Consider the following 11,207-nt stretch of genomic DNA (forward strand, 5'->3'; position numbering starts at 1 on the left):
AAGTGTAGTAAGAGAACTAATTTAGGTTGCTTGTTATGCAGCGCAACCTCTTGACAGTGAGTTTTCGCATCCACCAACCATGTTGATGGAAGTATGGTCTGGTAGTCATAAATGACTCGACATATCATCACCTTGGTGGTAACTATGTATTTGTACTCATATAGAATTTAAATGAAACTCTTGTATGCTAGTCGTTGATGTTGCATCATTCTAGTGATTCTCTGAGAATTGATGGTGAGTAATTTATTGTTCTTGTGCATTCATAAAGCACTCTGAACTTATTACTCATGAAACCATTTTTCATGTTTTCTGTTTGAGACGTGTCAATTCCATTGTTGTTACTGCTCTACTACAAGATTTGCAAATATGATGAGATAGTCTTCTCGCCGTTAGGGGGAGGAAAGGCTGTCGCCTGAAAAACGACATGAATTATTCGGTCTAACGCCTGAAAAATGGCGTGAATGTACACTGAATCTACCTCATCTTAGTGTTTGCACTAATTGATGATGTGCAAAAGATTTGATATCTTCAGAAATTGAAAATCAAGTTACTTCTTGAGAAGCTGTGAATGTAGCAGTTAGTGTGTCATTTAAAACATACCACAACGTGGATGACTAGTTGATTAAAATATTCTGCACCTCCTAAAAGGAATAGCCAGTCATAATCATTGAAAGATAATGCTCTCAAAGAGACTATCAATGGAAGATCTAATTTCTCTAGTATAGTTCTCCTAATAAGAGAATGTCACTGCAAAGGCTGTGGAACCTCAAAATGAGAGGATCCCAATAAAGTTTGCATTCAATGGAGAAATTTGTGATCGTAATCCGATGATTTTTGATGACATGCTCAAAGTATTCACTAATTTGTCGTAGGTGTTGTTGGTTTTAAACCACTCTCTATGGGAATGTCATCAAAGGTATAATTGGTTAAACCACGAGAGATTGAAGCAGAATAACAGCCTTCTTGCAAAATGCATAACATTGGTTCTGCAGCCTGATCACTCGATAATGTGAGCTACTCTTGCCCACAGACGAGAATTTATAGTCCTAGATATCCGATAATATAACCCCTAGTGGCTACAGGTGGATGTGTGTGCATAGTGAGAAAAACACAGTCAACTAATGACACAAAGTCTTTCACGAAAACCTGAGATGGTTTATACAGAAACATATTCCCTGTCATGGATGCAAATCTCTTTGGTATTTATCTGGCAGTCTTTAAGGACTCGATGTACATCTAGTGGATATGGTTACTGCGGATCTGTAAATACAGAAAACTGCATGTAAATTCCTGAAGTTTTTCAGTTATCAGTAGAATTACCATGTCATATGCATTTACTCAATAAGGAGAAAGTGATCAATCACCTAAGTGAATGTTTATATTATCTAGGGATATGTGAACCATCTTATATTCCCATAAACTGTGCATTTACTAGATTTGGTTTATGCAACATCTACTTAATTGGAACTCCTGAAGAGTTTTCCAAAGCACAAAAATGCTTAAAGCAGGAGTTCGAGATGATATTCTCGGTAAAACAAGGCCTCAATCTGTTGGTTGAGCATTGTAGATGGAAGTCCATTAATTTCGTCAACCTTAAGGGTTTAGACATGACAAGCTGTCACAGTTGTAGCTACGCGATCTCTTACTTTTAAGATTGTAGATTTACATCTTAACAAAGGAGATGTATCACTCTGTGGTTTGTATTACACAAAAGATATGTAAATGGTACATTAGCTTAAATATGCTATAGGTACCAGATATTGGATTTGTAGTAAACATGTAAGTCTGATTCTACCCAGCACCAATATCGAGATATTGGTCCGAAGAAAACTCCTTCGTCTTCGTAGTACCATTAAGCTTGATCTTTTGTATAAAAGATCGTTGGATGTCTCCCACAGAGAAAAGCTAATCAGACTGCTTAAAATTTTGATTTTTGGCAGGTTTGGAAAAGCAACTAAACATTTTCATGGCTAATAGTCTGGTAATATAGGGTACTTGTTTTCCTCCAATCGGTTACGATTGTTCAGAAAAAGCTAGTGGAGAATAAAATGTTGTATTATCAGAAGATCATTGAGAAATTGCATTGAGGGAAATCACACTGGCTCTCTCAACTAAAGAAAGATGAAGCAGCTGAAGGCATTAGATGATGGCTCGTGATCTCTCTGCAATTGAATTGTACAAAATGATATAATGATCAACTGAGACGGCTACCTGTCAGGGGGAGTAAGCCACAGAAGACTATGGGTATTGGGATTGTTGGACATTACGTCGTGTACTCTTTTTCCTTAGGCAAGTTTCTGTCCCAATGGGTTTTCCTTGTTAAGATTTTAATGAGGCATGCGAGTCCGCCGTTATCCGCAGTTCAAAACGTTATACTCTTTTTCCTTCGTCCTAGTTTTTGTCCCTCGAGGTTTTTCCGGGAAAGGTTTTAACGAGGTAACATCTGCGGGTCCAACACTGTTATGAGGATTCATGTTTTCCTACGTTTAGGTTTTTGTCCCAATGGGTTTTCCTGACGAGTTTTTTAATGAGATAACGACTTAGAGCAGTGATCATCATCTTAAAGATGTATATCCATAAATTTTCTTGAAATGTGGTTACCAGATAACCACATGTATTCTCTAGTTCAGGCGCTCAGGTTTTGTCCCAAGTGGTTTTCCTGAACCACGCGTTTAGGCTCTGTCCAAAATGGTTTTCCTGACGCAATTTTGACGAAGGAAGTATCTCATGGCGGTGACCAATATCACTCTAAGTTCGGGTTTTTCCTAAAAGGTTTTCTTAATGCTGTTTTGGTAAGACAGAAAGTTCCCGACGGCCAACACCGCAACATCCAGTAGTTGTACTCTTTTACTTCGACCAGTTTTTGTCCCAAACGGATTTTTCTGGCAAGGTTTTAATGAAGCAACGAATTTTTGTTCGAATTTTGTCCCATCAAATTTTTCCAGCAAAGCTTTGACAAGATTCTTAAAATGGTGGTCCAAGGGGGAGTATTATGTAAGCTTGACATTGATGAGTGCCCACCATTTCAATATTAAGGATTTTACTGGATTTACTATTCGGTTAAACTAACCAACTAGGCAAAGGATAAGTCTTCAAATCTTAGCTGATAAGTATATCCTAAATATGTTAACACGTAATCCAACAAGTGTTCTTATATCATGCTATAATCCCTCTTATAAACAGTAGTGTATACTTCTGTTTTGGATGTAACAAAACTTTGAGAACTAAAAAGAATCAATAAGATTCCCTTTCCTTCATTCCCTATTTTCATCGTTTGAAGCAAGTGGTCCGTATATGTCATTATTACTATATACGACCATGTACTTTCTCTTTGATACCACAGTGAACCAGAGCAGCTTATGAAGTACATAAGAAGCTCATCATATATAGGAGATGTCTCAAAAATAAAAATAAAAAGACCCTGTACTTATATGATGTGGTCCAACCATATCGTAGTTGCTCCTATGCCTCTCACATGGAACAACGTGAACCTGTTGAAGTCCGAGGAGGGTCAAGCATTTTGGGTCTAAAAAGAGTGATAAGCTACTGTCAGTCCCGATTCCTGTGGTTGATTAGTTGACCTGCCAACTATTTGGTGGCCTACTATTGGTGGCCTGATCAAGCACAGACCAGTAACCGACTCAACAGGTGGCGCCTATTTATTTGTTCACTTAAAGCGCTTTTATTCTAACCGTTGGATCTGCCAGGCTTTTCGTAACGTTGATGACAATACCCGAAACCCACATCGACAAAGAAAAGTATCCAAAAACAAAACAAAAACACTTCTTCTTGCTGGAAACATTCATTTCTTTTGTTCGGTGGTTTCTTTCTCATTCTCTTTCATAGTATTCCATTAACAAGAAAATCAAAGTTCTTCAAGGTAAAGGCGAGCGAATTCTCCTAGCTCGCCAAACCTTAAAAAATGACATCATTAACATCCCCATTTTCTCTTTTGGTTATATTCATAATCTTGTGCAATTGTATTCCTCAAATTAAATCAGAAAAAGAAGATATCTCATTAATTCGATTACCGTCTGAAGAAGTATTTTCATCTGGGGTATGCGAAAAATCAGCGGTTCCTAATTCTTGTCCAGTCAATTGTTTTCGTACGGATCCAGTTTGTGGTGTTGATGGTGTAACGTATTGGTGTGGTTGTGCCGATGCTTATTGTGCTGGTACCAAAGTTGAAAAATTAGGGTTCTGTGAAGTTGGTAATGGTGGCAATGGTCCTGTTTCGGGGCAAGCTCTTCTTTTGGTACATATTGTTTGGCTTATTGTTTTAGGGTTTTCTGTATTGTTCGGTCTATTTTGAGCATTTGATTTCAGGTATTTGTGAATTTATTTGTATGTATGTAGACAAGAGAAATATCACGGCTTTTTTCTTCTTCTCTTTGTGTGATTCTTTTGATCTTTGAATATGATACGTAATATTCAGATTTTATTCTTCATATTACTTGTTTGTGGTTGGATTGGTTTGGAGTAATAGTTTTAGCAATTATCTGATAACCTAGTCGGAACATTCTTATAGGTTGTTTGTGATTGGATTGATTTAGGGGAGTTCGAAAGAAGAAAGCCCTGAAATGGAAGCAATGTGACTGAGACATATTAGATGAACCATCGAATCCCTAAAAATCTTAATCCAGACCTTGTGAACAGTTTTCTAAAATCTGAAATTCTTATTTGTTAAAACATTATGCTGCCTCACTGCATTAGAAGTTTCTTTTAGGGTTAAGGAATGAGCAAATATTACCATTCAAAATCTTAATATAGAATCAGAGGTTGGGAGGGGCAGTGCTAAAGCAGGCTGCAGGTAAGATTGCTTAGTTCCATTAAAGTTTGGAACTGAATGCATTAAAGTTTGCCTATTTTCTGTCTCAAATGACAAAGAAGCTTTCATGTATTAGCTTGTTACTTAGTGTGTTGGCACACAATCTGCTGGAACCCTTAATTTCGTTTGTTCTGTAAGCATTTTTGTGGTGAATGGCGATAATTATATGGAATTCTGCTTTCACAATTACTATAGACCTAAGTGGAAAAGCTGTTATCATTCCAATGCCACATCCCATACATGTAGTTCATGGCATCATCACCACAGTATGCGGTGCGGAGTCCTCTGTGCAATGTTGAATGTTGACATAGTTATTGTATTGTGGAAATTTGTTCAAGAAGGGAGGGACTTCATAAAAGATATGGTGAGGCTCTACTTAACAATTGCACGGTGACACAGCTGTTTTCTTTTTGTTCCTTTCTGTAATGGAGGTTTTGTGCCAGGGCATAACACAAAATCTCTGATATTTACCTTCTCTGCATAGATTTTCTGCAATACAGGCTCAGTAGTGTTACATTAGTCTGTTCTTATGTTAAAGAATTGAAACTTTCCTAGAATTTCCACAAAATTCTGCTGGTTTCGTTTTTTTGATCCTTGAATTATGATAAGAAATCCAGAAGCTTAAATCAGATAAAACAACTACAAAAAGCTTTTTTTATTTTATTTGGCGATTGTCCTTTTATCTGTCATGTTCTCTTTTTGGTTGGATGTCACGTTACTTCAAACTTTCTGCTTAAAGTTTAAAATATGAGTTTACAGTAAATGAAAATTAGAATGTCGGATTTGGTAATGAATTCTGTGGATTGGTATGAGATAAAATTGCGGCAGTGATTATACGTTCAATGAATCGGTATGAGATTCCTAGAAATGCAACTTCGTCCATAGGTGTAGCCTGTGTAGGAATATATTTTGCAATTTTTCCTTTTGGCTTCTCAATGAAGTTTCTTCAAAGATCAACCTTGTCTCTTCCCCACCCTCAAAAGCAACATTTGGTACCTTATATTAGAATAACTTTTTCCCAGCAAGGCAAAAACTCGTTAAATTTGCGGTGTCGAACAGTAGCTGTTGCCCATGAGCTAAATAAATGAAGATACAGGAAGCTCTGTCTCTCTCTCCAATCTAATAGTGGGAACTGGAAAGGCACGACTATACTAGTTTCATCCAATTTTTGCAAAAGATCGTTGAAGATACATACAGGAGGACACTAGGAAGGAGCTGATTTTGAGTGTGGATAATATCATCAAGACGGGTTATAGTAACAGCCGGCAACCAATTTGCAATCTGGACTTTCCCAAAATGAGTGTCAAAATGTAGCCTACGGACATAGGCCTATATACAACCATCCCGGGCCTATGTCCTGCGCACACGAGGCTGAGGTAGATGTAGTCAATCCCTAGCCAGACTTCATTGATGCCATGTGTGTATCGGATGGAAGATAGCCTGTCCCAATTATGCGGAACATCTCGAAGTGCGTACGCTCTCGGAAGTTGGGACTGTTATGAATCGTTAACTCCCGGCTGATTCTGGATCTTTCTCTTTACTTCTCTGCCTAAGAGATTATTCAGCTTGGTTTTGTAGTATCTTCCCCTAATGAATACCGAGGAGGGGAATTGCTTAGGATGGGCAGCAAGAGATCCAACTGGTGTTCTATCTCCTTACAAATTCAATCGCAGGTATATTTATATGTTCAGTTTCTTTGGATTTCATTCTTGGATTTTTCTTTCTTCAAGCTCATCATAGTTCCGTTTTCCGTTTTTTTTCTTTCCATATGGTGAGTAGAAAAAAGGTGTTTTCTTATAGTTGCTGTGAATAAATCACACACAGAAACAAAATGGTCTTTTAAGTGATTTTAGTTGATTACTCATTGAATACCCATATAATATGTCCATCTACCTATCAAGTTACCTTCCAGCAATTTTTGAATCTCGTTTCCTTAATTCATACAGGGTAGTTGGAGCTGATGATGTTTCGATTAAAATTACACACTGTGGAGTTTGTTACGCTGATGTTGTACGGACAAAGAATAAATATGGAGATTCTCGATACCCAGTGGTACCTGGGTATGTCTTTTATCCGTTTTCAACTTATTGCTCCGTATTGAAAATTTGGTTTCTTCTTTTCATTGAGTACAGAATTTATCATCTGATATGTTTTCTATTTGTACATATTAGACATGAGATTGCTGGAATTGTAACAGAGGTTGGACCTAATAATCATCGATTCAAAGTTGGTGACCATGTTGGGGTGGGAACATATGTAAGTACGTGTAGAAATTGTGAATATTGTGATGATGGGTTTGAAAATCATTGCTCTGAAGGTTCAGTTTACACCTTCAATGGTGTTGATGTGGATGGGACAATCACGAAAGGAGGATACTCTAGTTATATTGTTGTTCATGAAAGGCAAGTTTAATGACACTGTTACACTTATAATCTGTCTATTTGTCTCTAGGCTCCAGCGTTCTTAAGATTTATTATAGTTTCTTTGTCATACCACTCAATATAATTTTGGTTTACCTGAGCTTTTTAGCAAAAACATTCAAAGTTATCTTAGATATTGCAAGTTCTCAAAATTTTAATTCTAGTGCATGTTTTTCTCATTTGTTTGAAATCTAGCTTGAACAGTAGTAGAAAAGGTAATTTCTTCTGAGTACTCTTACCATGCCTTTTAAACGAGTCGTTTGATGAAACTACATTATAAAGTAACAAAGATCTCTGTTGAGGAATGGAGCATCATAATATACTTCCAAGCTTATACTTTTTTCCCCTTTAATATCTTGCTCTTTTGTTTAGTTTCACTTATAATCATGGTGATCTTAAAAAAACAGGTATTGCTACAAAATTCCAGATAACTATCCTTTAGCTTCAGCGGCACCGTTGTTATGTGCTGGAATTACAGTTTACTCACCGATGATTCGCCATAAGATGAATCAACCAGGAAAATCCCTCGGTGTAATTGGACTAGGTGGTCTTGGTCATATGGCTGTCAAGTTTGGTAAGGCTTTTGGATTAAACGTGACAGTTCTCAGCACAAGTATGTCTAAGAAAGAGGAAGCCTTGAGTCTCCTTAAAGCAGATAAGTTTGTGATCTCATCCGACGAACAACGGATGAAGGTAATACAAAAAGTTGATTCTTCCTCTCCCCCTTTTGTTTTCTTGGAAAGTTTGCTCATGAAATCCTCCTCATTTCTCACATTATACACTGTGGATCATGACTCTTTTATTTGGGAGTGCTGTTTCATGCATTATTCACTTTATTTTACCATTAGGCTTTTTCACTGCAGCACGGTGCAAAGTCGCTTGACTTCATTATTGACTGTGCAGCAGGAGATCACCAATTCGATCCATACATGTCGCTTTTGAAAACAAACGGCACACTAGTGTTAGTGGGGTTTCCAAGTGAGATTAAGCTCAGTCCCGTGAGCCTTAATATCGGTACAATCCTTATACATCATCTTCCTTTTTTCTATTTCTTTTCTCCTTTTCTTAAAGAAAATTGGTAAATTAGGCAGGCTGAACCTGCCAGATGAGGCATAACCTAACCATGAGAAAAAACATAATTACATGCCGGCAGAAGGGATGAGTTTGCAGAAATAAAAGAAGCAACAGAACATGGTGAATCTTCTGAAGTAATCATGGTTTGGATGCCTTTGGCGTTGTCAAGGATGCCAACGCATGTGCAACCATTTAGAGGTCAATCTGGGGACACATATATAAAAATGTCTCCAGTCAGCCAGAAAGGACCTAGCTAATTCCATAATATGTGCAATCTGTAGATAGACATATCCCTTACGTATAGAGGGTCAACAGCTTGAACTCTTGTAGTTACCCAACTTACCTTCTGGTCGAGTAGTGAATGGATTCATATACACATTGAGTTGCTTCCGAAGCAGTTCTAGCTGCTTATTCCAAGATCAGTCTCGCATGGATCATCCATACACATTTATAATAGATGCTTTAATCTCACAGGAGTCCAATACGTAGTTATATCCGTATCAATATACCTTAGATCAGTATCTATCAGTTCAAGTATGATTATGTTTGTCTCATGGTTTTGTGCCCAATTTGATACATTGCATTCTTCTAACTTCCTTCGTACTACGGTTTGAGTAATCATAGAATTTGACAATTTTTTGCTGCAGGATCAAAAACAATTGCTGGAAGTGTGACAGGCGGAACAAAAAATACACAAGAAATGATAAATTTCTGTGCAGAACATAAAATACACCCTGAGATTGAAGTTATCCCGATTCAGTATGCAAATGAAGCACTCGAAAGGCTAATAAACAGAGATGTAAAGTACCGGTTCGTCATTGATATTGAGGGTTCTTTGAAATGAGTGAATAAGTGAAAACAAGAAACTACTAGATTCTACATTCACTGCCACACTTCATTGATACATTTTTGAGCATGTGTCAGAAAATTGGAAACCATTGTTATAGGTTTTCCCTATTTCATACCCCTACTTTTCCTATTTCCCATCTGCCTTAATTCCTAATCCCAATTATCCTAAGTACCATCCAAAAGAAATTTCATATATCCTAAATCTCATCTATTAATTTTCAATTTACACTTATAATCATCTCTCAAAGCATAATACATCATTCACCACCGAAGCATTACCTCTCCAACTCTATCTCTATAATTCATCACTAGCTTTAGTCACTGTTTCAAAGGATTATTTGAGATCAATTAAGCTAGAAAAGAGTTGGTACCGATATCGAAATTAGGGAGAGTTAATTTGCAAGTGCTAGACACTCTTTTAATGGAGATTCATTTGATTTTTGTATAGCCTATACAACAATATTTTTATAGTGCGTCTAAATAGGATCTACTGTATATGGTATCTGTGTGACATGATTAGCCTATTTTGATGTACACGACTGAGTAGTTTAAGTTCAAGTGCAATCGGTAGTCGGTACTTTACTGTAATTGGATGCAAAATCAGACTAACATCTTTGATCTATGTGCTTCTATCACCACACAAAAAATGATTAACCAATAAACCCAAGTCCCCACCTATTCCTAAATTAAAAAGTTACCGATTGAACAAGTGGTTATTTAGATTAACTACTAACCTCTAAACTTTGTTCACAAAAAGGGCTTTCAATAAGATTAACATAATCTTTTTTGATATTCGATTGAATAGGGTAGAAATATTTTTATCTATATTTTCAATAACGGATAACAATAGTTTACCGATTAATTCATGTATGTCTCAGCAAATTAAATTACACAAGATAAAGAAATCGGTGTACTATAATAACCATTAACATGAATCTAATTTAAGGTTCTAACTAGATAGTTTTTGGTTTTGTTCAATAAAAAAGAGGGAAAAACGAAGAAGAAGACTGGTAAAAATGGTAAGTCATGGTAAGAGTCAATTTGATTTTTATAGGTGGTACATAGGAAAAACTAGAATCCAAAAGTAAATTCATTCTAAAAATTGTGAAGGGGATAGGAAATAGGAAAAATGGGGATGGGAAATATGGAAAACCTTGTTATAAACACTTGTTTGTCATCTTCTAATCTTTTTAGGTGAACGGAATCTCAACTTCTTTTTCTTCGAACTTCAGTTCTCGATAATGTTTCTCAAATTGCAATTGCTAAGTTTACACAGAATTAGTTGCCTAACTAACAGGGGTAGTCAAACAAGATTTCTATGGATTTTCATAGATTTTTAATTTGAGTAACTTCCGGAGATTCTCTGAAAATCTAGAGATTTCAATCTACAGATTTCTAGTGATTCTTTAAGAGTATTTTAAAGAGTCTTTGTGACTTGTAGAGACAAAAAAAAAGAGACTTGTAGGGGGTTTATGTGATTTATAGAGACAAAAAATTGTATAATATCCCCTGATTGACTCCAAATATCTACCAACTTTTTTATTATCCACGTTACAATAATTATAAATTATTCACTTTACAATAATTATAAAAGTATACCATGAATACCTAATGAAATATGTGTCCATTGGCATAATAAATCTCATTGTTATCTGATGCATAAATTTTCATTTTCTTTATTCCATTCATCCCACATTTTATTTGCTATGCTATCTCGTCACTGATTTCCTATGCAGAGTTTTATTACTGCACAAGTAGCCTATAAGTGTACTAATGCACAAGGAGGGGGAAAAATGGTTCACTCCCAGAATCTAAAATTTTCCAAAAATATCACCTCTTAAGGAGAGATTTCTATCATGCATATTTTCAAGAAAAAGTCTCTCAAAATCTATGAAAACAACAAATCAATGACTTTCAATTCTCCTTCGAATAACAAGAGTGTTGGAGTGACTCTTATGATCCTAATCCAATAATATGGAGTTTCGGAGAATTTAAATGACTTAAAAAAAGTCTCTAACCAATAACAAGAGACATTA

The 11,207-nt window shown here is 36.2% G+C and overlaps 2 protein-coding genes across 2 annotated transcripts; both read left to right on the forward strand.

Annotated features, from left to right (window-relative positions):
• Positions 1-3,768: 3,768 nt before the first annotated feature.
• Positions 3,769-4,448, forward strand: LOC113304422. The gene has a single exon (XM_026553526.1). It carries the CDS (start codon positions 3,923-3,925, stop codon positions 4,310-4,312), a length of 390 nt encoding a protein of 129 aa, XP_026409311.1. The 5' UTR covers positions 3,769-3,922; the 3' UTR covers positions 4,313-4,448.
• Positions 4,449-5,901: 1,453 nt separating this feature from the next.
• On the forward strand, positions 5,902-9,393 carry LOC113301638 (probable cinnamyl alcohol dehydrogenase 1). The gene is made up of 6 exons (XM_026550425.1): positions 5,902-6,501; positions 6,775-6,888; positions 7,000-7,230; positions 7,656-7,941; positions 8,112-8,262; positions 8,970-9,393. Exons 1-6 carry the CDS (start codon positions 6,419-6,421, stop codon positions 9,164-9,166), a joined length of 1,062 nt encoding a protein of 353 aa, XP_026406210.1. The 5' UTR covers positions 5,902-6,418; the 3' UTR covers positions 9,167-9,393.
• The last annotated feature ends 1,814 nt before the right edge of the window (positions 9,394-11,207 follow it).

The sequence above is a fragment of the Papaver somniferum genome, chromosome 8 (assembly GCF_003573695.1).
Source record: "Papaver somniferum cultivar HN1 chromosome 8, ASM357369v1, whole genome shotgun sequence".
NCBI classification, from domain to species: domain Eukaryota; kingdom Viridiplantae; phylum Streptophyta; class Magnoliopsida; order Ranunculales; family Papaveraceae; genus Papaver; species Papaver somniferum.

What these genes read in the sequence shown, in the direction of transcription:
- LOC113301638 (XM_026550425.1), top strand. Translation starts at nt 6,419, where the DNA reads ATGAATACCGAGGAGGGGAATTGCTTAGGATGGGCAGCAAGAGATCCA. An exon ending in CGATACCCAGTGGTACCTGG is followed by an intron (nt 6,889 to 6,999) that starts GTATGTCTTTTA and finishes TGTACATATTAG; the next exon opens with ACATGAGATTGCTGGAATTG. An exon ending in TATATTGTTGTTCATGAAAG is followed by an intron (nt 7,231 to 7,655) that starts GCAAGTTTAATG and finishes TTAAAAAAACAG; the next exon opens with GTATTGCTACAAAATTCCAG.
- LOC113304422 (XM_026553526.1), top strand. Translation starts at nt 3,923, where the DNA reads ATGACATCATTAACATCCCCATTTTCTCTTTTGGTTATATTCATAATC.